The sequence below is a fragment of the Onychomys torridus genome, chromosome 9 (genome assembly GCF_903995425.1).
Source record: "Onychomys torridus chromosome 9, mOncTor1.1, whole genome shotgun sequence".
Lineage (NCBI taxonomy): Eukaryota > Metazoa > Chordata > Mammalia > Rodentia > Cricetidae > Onychomys > Onychomys torridus.
In genome coordinates, this window is record NC_050451.1 from 23,498,509 (window position 1) to 23,518,695 (window position 20,187).

At 44.7% G+C, this 20,187-nt stretch overlaps 1 protein-coding gene across 2 annotated transcripts in view; it reads right to left on the reverse strand.

Annotated features, from left to right (window-relative positions):
* Ptprg (protein tyrosine phosphatase receptor type G) overlaps positions 1–20,187 on the reverse strand; it is a 697,305-nt gene that overhangs the window by 126,280 nt on the left and 550,838 nt on the right. For both annotated transcript variants that reach the window (XM_036200071.1, XM_036200070.1), the window contains exon 7: positions 3,157–3,314. In XM_036200071.1, coding sequence (XP_036055964.1) covers positions 3,157–3,314 — 158 coding nt within the window. The remainder of the gene's footprint in view (positions 1–3,156; positions 3,315–20,187) is intronic.

The following is a 20,187-nucleotide window of genomic DNA, read 5'->3' on the forward strand; positions in this document are numbered from 1 at the left end:
TGCCACCCTCATCCCCCATTTCACCAGAATCTCTTCCAAAAAACAAAAACAAACAAACAAACAAAAACAACAAAAAACAAACAACAACAACAACAACAACAAAAAACCTGGGCAAATCTGTATTACTTAACTTCAGTAGCTCAAGCATTTAAATATTTGAAGACAGAAGCATTTATCTTAAGTAACAAAAAGGACCCTTTTAAAAATCAACTACACTCTTTACTCAACCCTAAGAAATAAATATTTGGACTGATTTCTTTAAAAACAAAACAATGTTGGCTTCACCATTGGGAAGAAAACTACTCTCGATTTCATTTTCTCCTTGCAGCTGGCAGATCCTGTTCAGAAATCAAATTGCTCGTCCTTCCTTTTCTATTATAGTGTGAATGAAGAAAAACATCCTCAAAGAAAAATGGATGCTACCAGCAAAAAGCCTCAGGTTAGCCTGGCACCATGCCACCCTGCTTTGCCAGGAGGATAAAGGCTGCTCTGCTGAATCTCCTACAGCTCCTGCTCCTTGTAACACGAGAAAGGTCAGCACTGGATGCTCTGGGGCACTAGCCAGCACTTCTGCTGGCTTACTTACGGACAGGCATGTGACTCAAGGCCAGATTTTGGTTGGCTGAATTCTCAGATACATCTTCAGGAATCCTTTCTTGATGGAAGACCTGGCTTTGGCCAGCTATTGCCAGCTCTTGACCTTAAGGGTCCACTGGGACTAGTACAACCATAGTGGACCATGAAACCAAGAGCAAACGGAAGGAGCAGAGCTGTGCCTGGTACAGGATCAGTTCCGAAGCCATTCAAGAAGCTCCCTGATTTATGAGACCTCTGGAGGCAAGACAGAAACAAAGCCTGGGCTTTGCTTCCTAGTTAGAAGTCAGTCCTGTGCAGGAAGGCACACAACAGCCTTGCCTCAAAACGTCCTGACTATTGCTTCTCCAAAATACACTGTCTGCTTGGGCTTACTGAAGTGGTCATCTCTGTTTGCTGTAGCCAGAACCATGCCTAAGCAGAGAGCCATCTGACCCTTCCTCCTGCTCCCTAGTCTCTACCCTCTGCCTTGCTTTAGGAAAAATTCTGGACCATGCCTCAAGATTAAAACCTTATTACCTGTGTTCTTGGTTAAACACTGGCATTATCACATCATTCTAGAATGTTCCCCTTCAGTCTGTTTCCCTGCTCCCCACCACTCTAAGGGTGGCTGGGTCGGGAAGGGCCTCACCAGAGCCCTTCACTACCTCCTATGTCCTGCCCACTGTTCCTGGCACTACACACCAGGCGTCTTACTATATTCTCCCAGTACAAGCTAAAATCTTAATTTTTTAAAATTACATTTACTTATTTATTTTGGAGGGCCACACATGTGGGAGTCAGAGGACAATGTGTGGGAGTTGGTTCTCACCTTTCATCATGTAGACCCTGGGGATTGAACTCACGTCATTAGGCGTGGCTACAAGTGGCTTTCCCAATGAACTATGTTAAGGACTCTAGATTGAACTTTTGACAAGGAACACATGCTTTCTAAAAAGTCTCTCCTTCATTCTGTCAACCCTCGGAATGTGATTTAAGGGCCCTCACTCCTCTGGTGTCTCTCTCCTCAGCCAATATGGCAATTCCAGTCTTATTTCACCAGTTTCTCCCCATGATTAACTGCTTGGCCTGAATCCCATCTTCCAAGGAGGTCAACCCAGACCCAAACCAAAGGAAAGCAGTGTAGCAGCGGGTCACATGGTTGGGTCCTCACATGGTAACCAATGCCTTTATACTCTCATGCCCTTCGTGTGCCACATCTGGGTAGGACCCATCTCTCAGTGCCTTTGTGTCACTGATCCAACTGACACATATAAGAAGCCTGTTCAGAAATAAGTGTGGGCTCCACTGGGAGGCTCAGGCATACCATGCCCCAGATGCTGGCACTACTGAGAAATGAGTGACAGGTCAAGAGGATGCCAGCGCCTCCAAAGGCTTACCCACCGATGAAGTCACAGTGATGTGCCTTTGGTGTCATGTCCCCACATGTCCTTGCTGCCAGTTGCTTTCTGGTCATGATGGGCTAAGTTGTTTCCTTCACCATATCCTGCCACCCAGGACCAGAACAGCAAATCCAGCCAACCACAGATAAAACCCTCAGGAAACAGTAAAAACATAACTTTGCTCCTTTATGTTGATCTGCTTAGATATTCTGACAGTGAGAAGTGAGGGCCAGAGAGCTCAGTGAGCAACACATTAGTCTTTGTGTATATGGATCTGTTTTCTCAGCTGTGGTAGGCTGAGTACTCAGAGTATGATACTGAGAACAGACACCGTGGCTTTGCTCCCAGTGTGATCCTGGAAGCCACTGACCCTCCACTGTCTCTATCTCCACCATAAAATCAGGGTATAAACAATATCTGCCTTCTAAGACCATGCATGGGGAAACACACAGGAAGAGCAGATGTGCCTCTGATGTAAGCTATCACTGTGGACCCACTATTATTTCCCCAAGACCAAATCCCAAACAACACCTCATTTCATGTCTGCAATTCTCAGCTGGTTAATCTTCAGCTGAAAACATTTTTTTTCATGTTTAAAGCTTATTGTTTATACCACTTTTACAAATTGTGTTCTTTGTCAATTTCATGCAGGAATAATGCAGATTCTGAATACTGTTGTCCCCTCCCTAAAATCTCTAATGTCACTTACATTCCTATTATTTTCTCTATCCCCTAAAGTTCCTTTTCCATGTTTGTGTCTTTTTCTTATTCACTCTAGAGCCACCAAGTTTAACCAGGACTATCTGTGTGACCATGGGTTTGAAACTATCCATTGAGCCTGTTGGGGTCCTTGGTGAATCCAAGTGATTCAGTGATTGTCCTTTCTCCAGAGTTCATCAGCAGCCAATAAGGCATGGGTGGAGCCCTGCAAGTCTCTCCTAAATCCATGCCTGACTACTGACAGGCCGGGTCCCTGCAGGCACACTGTCTGAAGCCACGCTGCCATGGGATACTGATGGCACTGTTATGTCATGTCCAAAAGGCAGCACTGAGGAATCCTAGTTTATATTCTGCTATTCTTGGTTTTAGAACTCTATGAAGAAATCAATAAAAAGCAGAGAATTAAACCAAACCCCGTATCAGTCAAGATGCAGAGCATAAGTTGGGGCAGACTGCTCACCTGGTGGTAGGAGATGGGAACAGGCCTCCGGAAGACAATCCACTCCACGATTTCACTACACGGCGGGGTGGTCAAGGAGCCTGTGTACCGGTAGTAGCTACCCAGGGACGCGGGCAGGAGGTCTCGGAGGATGAAAGGATCCAGGAAGGTCTCCTTCTCTGTTTGGGGGGGGGGGGGGTAAGAAGAACACAACAGTATGACACAGCATGCCTCAGATACAGAGCTCAAACCGCAGGCGTACTCAAATCCCACCAGCCTGTCCCCCGGATGGACGCACAGCCACCTGGTGGCAGGAGGGCCTCAGAAAATGAGGCAGCCGGCCAGCCGGGTTGGTGAAGACAACAGTACTGCTGCATTTCTTTCTTTCTTTCTTTCTTTCTTTCTTTCTTTCTTTCTTTCTTTCTTTCTTTCTTTCTTTCTTTCTTTCTTCCTTCCTTCCTTCCTTCCTTCCTTCCTTCCTTCCTTCCTTTCTTTGTTTTTCAAGACAGGGTTTCTCTGTGTAGCTTTGCGCCTTTCCTGGAACTCAGTTGGTAGCCCAGGCTGGACTTGAACTCACAGAGATCCGCCTGCCTCTGCCTCCTGAGTGCTGGGATTAAAGGCGTGTGCCACCAATGCCCGGCCGGCCACTGCATTTCTTATAGACAGGGTTCTCCACCAGGCGAGGTGAGGCAGGGTGGTCCCTCCCACCCCAGGGATCAGAACTCTCCTGGTGAAGATTCTAACAAGTCCTGCAGAAAAGCCCTTCCCAATCTTGCTCTATTTACCACAGAAGCCTTCACTACCTAGCACCTATAAACTAACAACCAGGAGGGAAAACATGGAATAAAATGAGACAATTGTGACAACAAACAAATGAACAAACAAAGCCACCAATGAGCTGATGCCGCCTCATTTCCCGAACGGGCCACTCCCTTCTCACCAATTCAGTCAAAGTGTGCCTGTTAGTTACCACAACTTGACTGGATTAAGAAACACCTAGGGAAGCACAACTTTGGGTGTGTCTCTGGGAATGTTTCCAGAGAGGATTGAACGGTGCAGGGGGAAGCCCACCCACCCCACACGTGGGTGGTCCCATTACATGGGCTGGAGTCTAGGACTGAATAAAATAGAAAAAACAATTAAAACCAGCTGTGTGTTGGAATCCCTCCACCCATTTTCTAGTCAGCTAAGACATGAGTAAGCAATCTCATGACCCCATCGCCACAGCTGCTAGCAGCTCCCTGTAATACCTTCCCTACTGTAGCTGACTGTACCCTTAAATCGTGAGCCACAGTAAACCCTCCCTCCCGCCAGTCAGAGATTTGGTCACAAGAATGAGAAAAGCAGCTGGGGGTGGTGGCGGTGCTGGGTGTGGTGGCGGCGCACGCCTTTAATCCAGCACTCTGGAGGCAGAGGCAGGAGGATCTCTGTGAGTGTGAGGCCAGCCTGGGCTCCAGAGTGAGTTCAGGACAGCCAGTTACACAGAGAAACCCTGTCTCAGGAAAAAAAAGTGACATGGTGGGGGGACTTATTGGCTAAGAGCACTGGCTGCTCTTCCAGAGGACCCAGGTTCAATTCCCAGCACCCCCATGGCAGCTTACAACTGTCTGTACTCTGGCTCTGGGAGATCCAACACCTTCAGACCAATGAACAGAAAATAAAATTAAATAAATCAATTTTTAAAAATAGATGAGAAAATGAGAGTTCCTCAAGGCCTATCCAGTTCCAAGTGAAACCTAGACAGGGAATGTCTCTGGTTTGAAAATGTTGGCCCATAACAAACAAACAAACACACACACACGCCGAAAATGTTGGTTCTAGACAGAGGCTGGGTGGTGGGGGGAGAGGGAGATAGAGAAAGAGGGAGGGAGAGAAGGAGGAGGAGGGAATCCTTACTCAAACAAAGAGTGACAGTATTTAGGCTGAGCCAATGGCCCTGACAAGAGCTGTTTGTGGAAAGCAGGGCGTGCTGCAAGTTGGTGTATGTCTGAGGCTACACAGCTTCGACCAGAGAACCTCAAACGAATCAGCTGAAAACGGGGGGCAGGGGGGCGGATTTCAGGGACCGTGAGTGCAATGCTGCCCAGGTGCACAGGAGGAGAACAGCGAGAGAGGCCCTGGCCTTGTCTTTGCCATGTGAGGGTTTTTTTTGGTTAACTAGACACAAGCCAGAGTCACCTGGGAAGAAGAAATAGCAACCGAGGGAGGGACTGCCTGGAGCACACTGGCCCACGGCCATGACTGTGACAGACTTCTGACTGAGGGCTGAAGGGTAGGGAGGGTAGGCAGGTCTGGGCTGTATAAAAAAGCCAGTATAGGAGGCAGAGAGTGACGCAGTCCAGCAGGACTGTTCCATGGTTTCTGCCTTGGCTTCCCTCACTGATGGGTTACGATATAACAGTGTAGGCCAAACAAGCTCTCTCCCCCTGAAGGTGCTTTTTGTCAGCACAGGAAAACAAACCAGAAAAGTGCCAAATGCTGCGTAAGCTCACTCAGAAACTGGCTCTGAAGGTGGGGTGCTCTCCCCTTCAGACGCCCATGCTGATCCTGTGTTCTCTACCGCTTCTTGTTTGTGGATGGGCTGTGACAGGAAGGACAGAAACAACCAAGAGTAAAACCGTAGTCTATTTCCGACAGACCACCACTGTCCATCCCATAACATAACTATGGGGGAGAGAGGGAAGAGGTCTAGCCATAGATTTTCGGCCATGGAGAGAAGGTTCAACTGGAAACTCTCCTGCTTGCCTCAACTTACCCAGGTGGTCTCTGTTAGAGGCTTTGAGCACCTGAATTGATGTTACTTTCCTGTTGTTTGCACTTTCCCTTGTAAACTGTACACTTCTGTTTAATGAAGAACCACAAACTATTCTTCCCTTCCTAAACTGTAAAACGGCTAAACTGTAATATCTTATAAGAGCAAATTTGTTTAAACAGGGGCCACTCTACTCTGTCAGAGATTCTCTCTACTGGGGACTCTAGCTGACTGCCTCAATGGGAGCTTCCTTAGTCAATTTATGCTGGGTGTTTTATGTACCTGCTTTGACAATGTTTTGTTATCTTCTATCTATCTACCTATCTATCTATCTACCTACCTACCTATCATCCATTTACCTAGCTATTATCTATAATCTACCTATCAATCATCTATCATTATATATTAGATATCATTATATATCATTTATCATCCATCATTATCATCTACCTATCTACCTACCTAACCTACCTATTATACAGCTGTCTATCATCTACCTATCAATTATCTATCTATCTATCTATCATCTAGCTATCACCTATCATCTATCACTTGCTAGTTTTATTTTAGCTTACTGTAAACTTAATAAACATACTCATTCAAAATTAAAAATACAGCAACCACATATCATTCTCTAGATTAAATGGAACAGTCTTATTATCCTCCCTACCAGGCTTTCCAAATCAGAGAAGGTTCTAGTTTCTATCTGAATCTCCAGGTAAGACCTTAATTTAAAACAGAAGCCCACTCCCCCACCCCCACTGCACTTGTAGTGTCTGAAGGCTATCAATGTCCCACTAACATTTGCCTCCATTCCTAAGTAGCTCCCACCACAGCTTCCAAGATGCTGGTGGTGGACTTGAAGTCTTCGAGCAACCATTTAGACACAGTTATGATGCCTACAACTACATTCTTTCCTGCATGGTTTAACAGTACTCATGCAGAATACCCAGTACAAGCACAGTATAACTTCCACACTTCAGAAGCCTGGCAGAAATTGCAAGAACCAGTAGAAAGCAAATGTACTAAAATCACTGAAACTGTAATATTTTCTAGAAGAGATTTTTTTAAACAAGACATTATGAGTTGTATTCTATATTAGGCAACATTCTATTCATATGCCAAAACACTTTCACAGCATTTAATACATGTAGGCGATCCTGTTCTAAGAGCGTTGCTAACTTTAAATTATTTGATACTTAACTCCATCAAGTCAGTCCATTATGGACTCAATTCCCAGAGTGTACAATGTCAAACCAGGGAGCTAAGAAACAAGGCCATCATAGTTCCTAGCAGTTCACAGGTGTACAAAGTATGCATTTTGTGTGTGTGTATGTGTGTACACGTGTGCGTGTCTATGTGTGCATATGTGTTCTGTGATGCATGTGAATGCTTGCATGTAGAGGTCGAAAGTCAGCCTCGTAGGCGGTGTTCACCTTGTTTTTGCTACAGGGACTCTTGCTAGCCTGGAACTCCCCAGTCAGACTAGGGTGGCTAGCCAGTGAACCCCAGGTAAAGGCCCATCTTTGTCATCCCTGTACTTGGATTACAAACTTGCTCCACTGTCCCAGCTAATTTTTAATATGGCTTCTAGGGATCATACTCGAGCTTTACAGCCAGCACTTCCCTGACTGAACTATCTCCACAACCCACAAGTATGCACGTTAAGATGCATGAGCAATGTGAAAAATCGAGGCTCAGTGAAACTAAACATGCACTCCCATGTCCTAAGAGGGCAGAGTACAGCGGTCACTTAGGGAAGGTCAGCAAGAGAAGCCCATTCTCCTAGAAGCTTGATTTTTTTTTTTAAAGCAAAGATTAACTAGTAAATGCAAAAGTCTTTAAATCATAGGTTTTGCAATCAAAATCATGGAGAAAAAAAAGGGGTCCCAGCTGAAGAAAAGGTGAAAAGTAGAGGGCTTGCCTCTGCACCCCCTGGCAAGTCTGGCCTTTAATTTTATCTGGTTAGCAGGAAGCCAAATCACGGAGGCACCTATCAAAGTGTGCTTGGCTGGGACTGGTTTGGCTGGGAGAAGGACTATTTTGGCCTCTGCTTGCTGCCTCTGTGTTTCCTGGTCCATGCAACAGCCAAGACAAAGCCTGGAGCCCCCGAGGGTGTGTGCAGGGCTTGGCATCGTGAGCGACAAAACTGGCAGGTAGCTGTCTCCCTTGAGCAGGAGGTGAACGTGGCATCACACGGGCCTGCACTAGGACCAGGAGCTCCAAACTGGAAGATCAGAAAAACCTGCAGTTTTCCTCTAGGAGCCTAACCCAATGTCAGGTTTTCAGGAAAGCAGGCTGGGTATAGACCGTCAGGATGAAACACCATAATCCCTGCCAGCGGCCACCATCCCCAACTCCAAGAAGAGGTGGTGGCTCTAACAAGCATGATAAGATGAAGCACAACCTGCCCCACCAAAGGGGTAGGGTGACATAATATCGCAAGAGAACACTGGTTCAGCAGAAGCAAGATTCATGGTCTATGAGATCTGTGCGGTCTCACGAGAGCTACAAGTGTGGACCCTGCTGTATATTCAGAAGAGAATCCTTGGTCTTGAATGTTTACGAGGTGTGCTCAGTTCTGTGATGGAGCTGGTAGATGTAGCCAGGACCTGGATTCCATTTCTCCCTTCTGTCCCCACTGCTCCACCCAGGAGGAGGCTTGGGATTGACCTAGGTAGGGGCTTTGGGAAAGAGACTACCATTTCTTCCGGAAAAATCCTACTCAGGAGCCCAGCAACTCTAACAGCAAAAAACGTAGCCACTATGTCCAGAGCTGAGTTGGAGACTCTCTGAGAATTGGTCACTCTGAGAACTGCTGATTTAGTCCAGTTTGTTAACATTACAATAGGGGAGATGGAGGCCACGGAGAAATACAGACGTGGGGGAGAAGCTTGAGAAGAGCAGAGGATCAGGTATAATTCCGTCCTAATGTTTGGAAAAGCAATGCCTTCAGGACCTACACCTTGCCTGGAGCTTCTTTTTCAACTTGACTACTGGTGCCTGGAGGACACACGTTTGTCTGTGCAAAGCCTCTAGCCTGACCTGTGGAATGCAATGATATCTAAAAGCTGTGCAACTTTAGGCAGAAACTTTAGCCTCTCTGGGCTATTTCTATAATCCATAAAACAATAATCATGAGATTTTACACCCTTCAGGGTTGCTACGACAATTAAGAAGCTACTTGGTGTAAGGGGCTTAACAAAGTACCTCATCCACTGTAAGCCTTCATTTATCAAGGCAGCCCATGGCTGAGGGCAGGCACAGAAGTATCCCAGGCTAGCCTTTGCTGTGCTTCTAAGCAATGATAGCAAACATTCTCTGTAAAGCAGCAGATAGTAGATATTTTAAGTTTTACAGACCAAGAGATAAAAATCAGAGAGATCATGTTAAGACTTATGTAACAGAATCACATCTACAATCTTATTAAGGACATTCTAAATTCTAATAATAACTGTATACACCCTTCAAAATATGTCTGCATTAATGAGAAGACTGTAACTCATATTGGGGGAATAACATTTTGCCTAATTAGAGATGCAGTGTAAAAGCTCAGGGGCTATGCCAAAATTGGCAATGGAAAGGACTGGTTTTCTGTCCACAATTTGCCTACTTCTATCTTTAAGTTTTGGAAGAGGCCCCACAAAATGTGACATAAATGTCACCCTCATAAGCTGTAGCTGGAGTTGTCCCCATTCCTGTCCAGCATCATGGACCCCGCAACCACTTATAAAATAATCACTCAGAAACTTATATTAATTAAACTGCTGGGACATTAGCTCAGGCCTACCACTGACTAGCTCTTACATTTAACTCAGCCCATTACTGTTAATCTATATGTTGCCACGTGTTCCATGGCTTTACCTGTTGTCTTTATATGTTGCTCCCTAGATGGCAGGCTGGTGTCTCTCCCAGACTTCCATCTCCCAGCCTCTCTTCTCTGTTTATCCCATCTATCCTATACTTCCTGCCTGGCTACTGGCCAATCAGTGTTTTATTTATCAATCAATCATAGCAACATATATTCACAACATACAGGACATCCCACAGCAATAAGCCGTAGCCAGACTTGCAAGAGGGTCAGGAAAGACATGCTATGTGCTCAGGTGCCACCATCACTCATTTTATTTTTGAGTTTTGAGATGTTTTGCTGTGCAATGCAGGATAGCCTTGATCTTGGGAACGGAGGTATCTAACACAGCAGAACTTCCAGCGCGTCCACAGTCCAATGATTCAGCCACAGGTACTGAACTAACAGCCCAAATGTGAGATTCCTGATCGCAGGCATGAGGAAGATGAAAGAATGTTTCCAGCTGAAAACCTAGCTCTTCATGAAGAAGATCTTAATAGTGCAGACACTAGGGAGTAGAGAGTCGCGCTCCAGCCAAGCCACCTAGGCTGGCATCACAATTCAGCTTCTCCCAAAGAGCTACCATGCTTCTCTCTAACTGATGCATCTCTGAGACAAGATAAAAAGAGTGCCCTATACTGGAGTCTGAACAGTAACTAGTTACCACTAATTAAGAGGTTAGGAGAGCACTTGGCATTGAGAGTGCCCAGAAACGCTGTTCAATGAAACTTGTCTGTCTTGTGATCTTATAGTGGCTGTGTGCTCACGCCCACTCAGAACTGCATACTTCCCCCAACTTCCAGACTAATTAGTAACTTGAATCCAAAGCACTTTTATTGCACCCACTTACCAGTTGAGAAAAGCATATGAAACACTATGCTTCGCCCACCATTCATTCCATTATACCATAATAAGCAGGTACTGTGCACTACTAGATAAAGGAACTGAAAAGGACTAAGCCTCCTGTTCCACTTTCAAGGATCCCGGGTGCTGTATGCAGACAATATTATATTTTAATAATTAATTGTTCATCAAAGAAAAAAAATGAGGAGCAGGGATGCTAAATTCAAAGTTATTCAAATTGCAAAAATGAATAATGCATGACTTTTATATTAAATACACACTGTATTAAGTAGTCTACATTTCACCCAACTCTGTCTTTCATTTTTTAAGCATTTTGAACGACAATATGAATAATCAGTTAGGGGAGGTTTGTTTGGAAAAAGGAATACCTTATTTGAATGCAAATGAAGTATATTTGAAGATGATTAAATTTTTCTTATCAATTAGGAAATTTTGTATGAGGGCCTTAAAGTCATGGTCAGCCATTAAGTTCAGCCCAGCCCGGTTACCCTTGCAGCTTACTCTCAACATTAAATTATATCTGGCTCATTCTGTTCAATTTCTTCTTTCTGATAGCAGTGCCAAGAGGCAATTTTTAATTAAAGAAAATTTGAAAGATTCAAACATGCATAATTGGATTAAAAATGTGATCATTAAAACATTAGATGATAATCATCTGATTGATTGCATTTTTCAGTGTGTTAATAACTTAATATTTGCAATGCTTTGGTTACATAGGGACAAAGAAGGTTCTTTATAAACCATGCTGAATAGTCAACATATAGAAGAGACCAGTGAAGTTATCAAGAACCATGGAATTTGTCAAGGATGGCGGCACACACTGCTTGTCATAGAGAAGAGTGGGATATTCAAAAGAAGCAAGAACAAGACAACATTACTTATTTTGTCTTCCTAACATGCACACTCCAGAGGAAAACCCAGAACATCTACAATGGCATAAATACCTAAAGTGGTTGTGGAGGCCAAGTGAGATTGGTTTATAGGTTGGAGAACCTAGCTGAAGAACCCAGGTCCCCAGATGCAAACACAGAGAGGCCCTGGATAATGACACAGTCACACAACCCTACTTACTGCCAAGCCACCTAGCCTCTGTGATTATGTTAATGGTTTGACCAAGCATGGCATTTTAATTTAAAGTTGATATTCAAATAAAACAAAAGAGAAATTATATGAAGATCTCAGTTCGAGAAATGGATGTGGACTTAAATTTCAGAAATTATATAATGACAAAATCCAGGACCATGCCAAGCAGTGTCAGGGCTTGTCTCTACTTGCAAGGCCCTGGAGATCATAACTGACACAGTGATACATTCCCATGGCTTCCTTTTGAACAAGTCAAAGAGATGATTCACCAAAGAGGAACAAGGTACACAAGAACCAACTGATTCAGACAACAAAGAAGAAAGTGGTTGATGCCAGAAGGTGGCCCAGCAGAAGGGAATGAAAAGGCATCTCAGACTGGGCAGAGTGACATAGGCCTTTCATCCCAGCACTCCAGAGGCTGAGGTGGGCAGATCTCTGTGAGTTTGAGGCCAGCTAGGACTACAAACTGAGACCCTATTAAAGGAAAAAAGAGAGAGAATGAGAGACAGAATGAAAGACAGAGAAAAAAGAAAACGCATCTCAGAATTTAGTACAACTGGGCTCAAATCAATGCTCCACTATGGGAGCTGGGACAGCTCAGCTGATCTCTCTGAAACCTCAGCTTTCCTATCTGGAGCAGCATTGTTATCTCCTAGGCAACTGCAGGGATGAAACAAGGCTACCTGTAGAAAGCACCAAGGCAGGGCTAAGTGTACAGCAGGTCAAACAGCTGGGACAGATCTTCTTTGTCCTGTCCCCACCTTCTGGCTCTTTATCCTAATCAAAACAGTACTGGTTACCACAGACCATCTTTAGTATCAGAGTCTCCATTGTTTCCTTTCTTTTCTAGATCCTGCTGTCTGCAGCTCAGACTGGCCTTGCTCTTGTGGTCCTCCTGCTTCAGCCTACTGAGTGCTGGGATTACAGGCATTCTCGATGTGCCTGGCTGCATTTCCTTGAATTTTGTATGCCCCAGCAAAGTCAAGCACCATGCATTCAGTAGTCAGGTAGAGGCAGATGCAGAACACTGCAGATGACATCACCACCTGTCCACAGCCCCCAAGTAGAAGTCAACAAGGGAGATGGTGGAGGAGGGATCCCAGCTCACACTGAGTGCTTCCCATGTGCCAGGCACACCGTGTGCTGGAAGACAATGTATCTTCAAGATAAACCAAACACTCTCACCATACAGTGGAGAAAACTGAGCCACCGAGAAAGTAAGTGATTTTCTGTACATCTGGTCACAGGGAGAAATAATATTCAAAGCCAAATCCTGTGCTCTTGGCCCTGGGGTGACAGTACTTCTCCTATTAATGTGACATATGGACAGCAGAGAAGCATGGTAGAAAAGTCACCCAAGGGAGACCAGTGGATCACTGGAGATCTTTCTTAAACCCTTTGTTCTTTATATTTCACTGGAACAAGGTTAAGCATGTTTCCCTAAACTCTCATGGTCCTAGTTCAAATGCTAAAGCACTGACAAGGTTGAATAAGGACTTCTGTAGCCTTTTTATGTCTTGACACTATTGTCAACAATGCTTTTTAGTGATAAAATAGCAATCACACAGCATCCGACTTCCTGGACTTAGCCAAGAAAAGAATTGGAAACAGCTCACATTTATGGTGGAGGTTTTGATAAACCCAAATCCAGGAAACTGGAAATGGCTTAAGCCTGTCTGTTTCTAGAAGATTTTGAGATCAAAAGCATTCAGATAGGCATCAGTCCTTCCTGAATCCATAAAAAGACAGGAGCCAATTAGCCAGGCACTGGCTGCTGCACATTTATAGCACACTTCAGGAAAGTTCCATGTAATCAAGTGCTGGAAACATAAACTTCAAACGGGAAATTTTGTCGCGTGTTATGATGCTCAAAATCACCAGTGAGCTGTAAATGTTCAGAGCTATCAGTGAGCCACAGATATAGCACTGGCTTCCTCATTCAAAAGAGAGAAGATGATTTGAACGATTGCTTCAAGGTAAACATTCCAACAGAACCCTCATTAATTCGCTTGAAACACATTTGGAGTATGTGAGGATTGGGGAAAGATCAAAACCAAAGCTCAGTCTGTTACATGGTGAGTATTGACCCAACTAAGTATTTATATGAGCTGAACACACACACACACACACACACACACACACACACACACACACACACACACCAGTGGATAGGGGCAGTGCCATGAATAAAGAAAACAAAATTCCAGCTTCCTCTGAGATGAGGCTGGCAAACTTTTTCTGAGAAGGCCGAGAGCAAATATTTAAAGCTTTGTAAGACTTATGCATTGCTGGTGACAACTACTGTCTGTATAACAAAAGCAGCTATAGATATCTGTGGACAAATGAGTACGGCTGAGTGATAAAACTTTATTTATAATGACAAGCAGTGAGCCAAGATTTGTGTGACCTAATAAAACTTTGAACAAACAAGCAGGAGGCTTTGATTTGGTCTACAGATTATAGTTCCTTGAGTCCTAATCTAGAGTACTCTGGGCATCATTCCCCATGTCTGCCCAGCCTCAACACATTTATCCAAGGTAAATCATTATTCTCATTTTTCAAATGGAAATATTAACAAGAGACACAGTCATTTGCACAGGATCACATAGCTTCAAGCTGGAGACTCAGAACTCCAATTCAGGACAGCCTGAACAGACAAGTACTTCTAAAATATTCTCGATGTCTGCTGGGCTCCCAGGATCAAGTGGAAAGTAAGAAAATACACTTACATTTTTGGACACACGAAGCAAGTCAGTAGCACCAGGAACGCCAAGGATAGAAAGGAAACTTTGAATGAGCATAAGACTGTCCCACATGCAAGGACCATCTTTTTCCTTTGACCTCAGTGTCTTGACTAGTGTTTCTTGGGCACTCCACGGTGGAAGGAGGATTGAACTCATCAAAGATGCTTAAAGCTCATGGGCACAAAACAAGAGAGATGCCTCAAATGAAGGCAGCTCATCTCTGTGATGTCTTACTGCCGCATGACAAGGTGACTATTTGTGTCCTGATCAGTATCCCCAAAGTCTTCTTTCCTAGAATATGTGCTGTGCTTCCAGAATTCATGCACATATTTTCAGAAAGGTTAGCCATTTGGCCCCAGATAGTTATTTTAATATTTTCTCTTTTTAGATACGAGCCCAGTCACAACAATGATGGAACAATGGCAATATATTAGAGTCCTCTGCGATACTTTTTAACTTGCTCCTTCAACAGAACCTCTTTGGTGCGACTCTGGAAACCTGCAGATGGGATACACAGACATAGCGGCAACAGCCTGGGAGAACAGGACCTTACAGCTGGATCACTTGTCAAGGTGTGCCAAGGTGTGCCAAGGTGTGCCAACTTCCCAGCATGCCTGCTTCACCAGTTTGTGTGTCCTGTGGACTAAGGAGTTGACTGTCAAAGGGTTTTTAGCAGATTCCATGATGCCTGTTGGGCTGGTCCGACCTTTCCTGGGTGTACAGTGATCATGCAGCAACACAGAATCGAGGGGCTTTTTTGTAGACTGTCACCCGCCCCCCTTTGTTGCTTTTTCCTTTTTCTAAACCCCAGGAGCAGAGCAGGTTCTGGCATCTAAAGTTAGCTCTTAATGGTACAAACCCAAGGCAGACACAGTTCTTTCACTGGTCTGTAGCCAATTAATATACAGAAGACACAACCTGGCAAAAAGGTTTTAGGAGAGTGTTGTCGCTCCCCTCGGCTTGCTGTGTGGTCTCTCACTTCTGAATTCTAGTCATCCTCTGCTTTGACTGTAGAATGTAACGTAAAGGCGTGCAAAGCCAAAATGCCAATCACCCCCAGAGCAGTCCCAGTGTGTGACGTCCTCTCCACTCTCAGGACACACTCATTCTCCCACTCATTCCAGGAAGTGACCACGTCTTCCATTTTGAAATAATCATCATGTTGCTTTCCTTTCAGACTTACCACTGCGATCTTGTAAAACCTTGTTCCAATCTCCCTCAGCTTCCTGGTTCTCAAATATGCCATGCTGCTTGGTGGCCCACTCCTTTTCATTGTGGCGAAATGCTTTTCTGTATGATTACAATAAGTTGTCTTTGCCTCACCTGCTAACGAATGGGCTTTGAGGCTTTTTTGGCATTTGGGTAATCGGAAGTAGCAATGCCACAAACACTCATCTGTTGCCAGGCATATTTCTGAATTTCTCTTTACATGGTTTTCCAGAGTGGCTGTGGTAACTTACTATCACACAGCATGTACAAAAGTCCTAGGTATTTGTACCACAGCTAGTACTCAATTCTTCTGGCAATTTAAGTATCAGACTATCTATGCATGCTAATAGGGTTTTGTTGTTGTTTAAAGTTTTGCAGATGGGACATAGTTGAGAAATTAGTGTATCAAACACATGAACTATTATTTAACTCACAAAGAGCCAAATGTATAAATCAACAGGGATACCAGGATGAAATTGTATTATAACTAAGCAATTACCCTCTATGAGGTGTGTCCAAACACAGATGTAAATATGGCCCAACACAAAATAATAAACTTACTTTGGAAATCCCATAAGTTTTTGGTAATTTGCTTTTATAAACTCAACTGTGTGATTCTCAGGTATGAACTTATGTGTGACAACATCATGTCTCATTTTCAAAATGTTGGGAATACCCATCCATATACACAGGTAAGAAAGGACATTTTTACAGCCAAGAAAAGCCTCTGAGCCTCCCCGCCACCTCATTTTCCCATTTTGACTTGCATCACCTTGGACTAACTGGCTTGTTCTTGAGCTTGATATAAACAAGACCATTCAGTGTCTGTTCCTCTGTGTAGGTTGGTGGGTTGCCATTTTTTAACTGCTGTATGTAATGGGCTACAACCTAATATGCCACGGCTAGTACATATGTTCCCACTGCTGAACACTTAGTATTTCTAAGCTGTAGCTATTAAGAACAAAACTGTTTACAAGTCTTTTGTGTGGCTGTTTCGCTTGTATACACACTTAAGCATGAGATTGCCAGATCAGAGAGTCAGGCTCTTGTACAGTGCAGCTTTCTGAAGGGGCTCTTGTAACCAACTCACTATGCCCAGCTGTGAGATCATAATCTCGTGAGATGGAGCTACCTGCTGTTTCAGAAACCCTCCAAGTCTGGGCATGTCTAGAGTTAGAATTCATTTTTTATTAGTGAAACATCAGTTGAGTCAGGTGCCATGTGAAAAAAATAACAAATGTACTGGTACCTGCTCTTCCACGATGTGGCAAAACTTGGCTGGGGACTACTAACTTACACAATTTTACTTGCTCACTCCACCTTCTGTTAGGGGCTTGGAATGACTCCAGCCACCGCAGGACTTTGTCCACAGACCAAGAAGAAGATGTACCCCTAGGGCAAGGGGAAAAGAGAGAAGCACAAAGCAGGTATGCCAGGAAAGGTGTTGCATGGCATGTTCCTCTGAGTTACAACATCCCCTCACAGGGCCCAAGAGCCCAGGAGTGTAAACAAAGGTTGCATGTCTGGAGCACAGAGACTTGGCAGACTCTTGAGGGCAGCTGTTAACACTTTTAACAGTGTGAAAGGGAGTACCAGTTGCTTGAGCTGGAGACTCTCATAGCCAAATCCAGAAAGGAGGATATACTTGGGCCTTGGAGCTGGCTGCATGGTGTACACAGCAAGCTCAGGATCACAGCTTTCTGAAGTCATCATCCATGTTGGAATTGGTTTCTGAATATGCAGCTGTTTTAGAGTTGTCCCTGTTCCTTGTAAGTAAGCCCTCACTTACACTCTTGTTAGTAACCCTAATACAATGTTCACCAAACTGAACACTGGCACAATTGTCACCTTGGTCTGTCATGGGCTCCCTTTCTAGTGTGAGTGCATGTGAGTGTTGCATCTCCCCCAACAGTCTGTTGGGTGAGTACATGTGAGTGTTGCATCTCCCTCAACAGTCTATAGAGTGAGTACATGTGAGTGTTGCATCTCCCTCAACAGTCTATAGAGTGAGTACATGTGAGTGCTGCACCTCCCTCAACAGTCTATAGAGTGAGTGCATGTGAGTGCTGCATCTCCCTCAACATTCTATAGAGTGAGTACATGTGAGTGTTGCCTCTCCCTCAACAGTCTATAGAGTGAGTGCATGTGAGTGTTGCATCTCCCTCAACAGTCTATAGAGTGAGTACATGTGAGTGTTGCATCTCCCTCAACAGTCTATAGAGTGAGTACATGTGAGTGTTGCATCTCCCTCAACAGTCTATAGAGTGAGTACATGTGAGTGTTGCATCTCCCCCAAGAAAGTTTGTCACAGTGTTTTTTTGATTGACAGGTCAATTGAAGCTCTCCTGAGAGACAAGTCTGCATCATGCCCTATCCATAACTTCCACTGACAAGAAAGGCTTGCCAGAGCCTCATTTGGGGGACATCTTAGAAGTGTGCTCCCAATGATCAGAACTTGTCCTTTCCCAGATAGCTTTCTTGGAAAATCCAGGGAGGGGCAACAGAAGACGTGAGATAGGACAGCTATCCAGAAAATGGCCAGTGCTAAGTTTTGTTGTGGAGGGCAAATGCTCTTTCTCATCGCCCTTACGTTTCTGGGGTAAAAAAGCAGCCACCTCACATTAAGAAGGAAGAGAAAAGTGATGGTGGGTTAGGGGAGCTCGGGAAGGAGGGGCCAACAAACAAGGCTCAGTAACCCAGTCACTGGCATCAGCAGGTTTCCATTCAGAAACAAAAGCAGTTGGGTACCAGGGCAGCAAGCACAGGCCTTTAATCCCAGCACTGGGCAGGCAGAGGCAGGCAGTTCTGTGTCAGTTTGAGGTCAGCCTGGTCCACATATGGAGTTCCAGGTCAGCCAGAGTTACACAGTGAGACCCTATTAAAAAAAAAAAAAAAAAGGAAAGAAGAGGAGGAGGAGGAGGAGGAGGAAGAGGAAGAGAAAGAATTAGAAAAGTGGAATATTTTGGTAATGAGAGAGAGGAAATAGTGTTTCCATGGATTTTGACAGTGTGTAAAATACATACAAAAAGGTGGTGGCATCTGTTTGGGTGGATACTTAAAGGCTCGATAAAAAACATGTATGCCTCAAAATTTAGAAAAAAAAAACATACTTTCAGCATGGAACTAAATGCACATTTCTTAGGTCGGTAAAATGAGTTACATGCCAACATTTCTGTAAGGCTGCACATGCGCCCTGCATTCTGACATCAGAAAAGCGTAAGTAAGAAACAGCACTTCATGTGGCCCATACGCTTCTCGAGTTTATCCCTGCAGCAATGGAGAAAATGTCACTGTACTCAAGGGTCCCCAAGGCACCATGTCGTCTCTCACCACCATCAGGCACTTCATCTAAGCTCACAGTGCTGAATCTGGAGCTTGCTCCCAGCCTGGAGCATCTCTTGCTCAGCACTCTTCAGGCCTCACACTTGACAGCTCCACATCCCCAAGTCTGAGTGAAATTGGCTACTCTTCAAGCTGCTGTCTGCTTAACCAGAGGTTCCTCCCGGGAGTGCAGACGCACTCCACACCTAGCTCGGTGGTGTCAATCACTACAGGAGGAACAAATGACACCACTTATAAGATCCACCTAACATTTTAGAAGGAAGGATATGCAGTAGAGCAGCCACTGGGAGGGGATCAGGTGGACGACTCTGGAAGGAAGCAGAAGAACTCTACGCTATCTGTAGAGTGGCCCTGCGACACTCCTTCCAGAGACAAGCTGAGGTCAGGTCACATCTTCCAGATTTTCTCAGTGTCTTCGTGTTGTATTCCCACCAGGTTGATCCAGCCAATGAGCACACAAGCAGGGAGTCACATAGGCCATAAGGATCCTATGCAGGGCTCCATGCAGGGGCAGTCTTGGCTTTGGGGTTCTCTGACGTCCAGGCCAAGACTAAATAGAGCCTCTTGCTGCCTCGTGTTTTTCTCTCTGCTGTAAGAATGAACACTCTTCTCAACTCCACCTCTTGGCCCTATTCTCCCCAGGCCATCTTTCCCCATGAGAAACCTCTCTTACACTTAAAACTCCATCTTGGCATCTGATTCACAGAGCACCCCTGTGACCAAGTGCCAAGCAGGCAGCGTAGCCAAGATCAGATAATTACATCTCAGCTGAAGGAACATAGAAGATTCTTCTTACTAACAACAACAAGTCAGTTAATAACAAACTAACTTTCTAAGATCCAACCCCTAGCGGTTAGGAAGTCCAGGCCGCTTCAGCAATCCACATTGCTTCGGCGCTTCACACATCATACCATCACTCCCTTGCCAGAGAATCCGCGAAGAGCGTAATTATTTATGCTCCTTCAAATCAGCAGATCCCACAAACCCCTCACAGGACCGTCAACCAAAACCACTTCTAATTCAACACAAGCGCTTTCAACTCTTCAAGATGTCCATCCCTTCTGGGAGAAGGGCACTCTCTTCTGACATCCCCACCCCACCCAGCATTTTCACTTTCTCTTCTCTGTCAGAGCCAAGCCTCAGTGGTCTTCAGTCCTCCCCCCACCCCGCTTTGCTTTCTATGTTCATACATTAATACTCTCACTTGT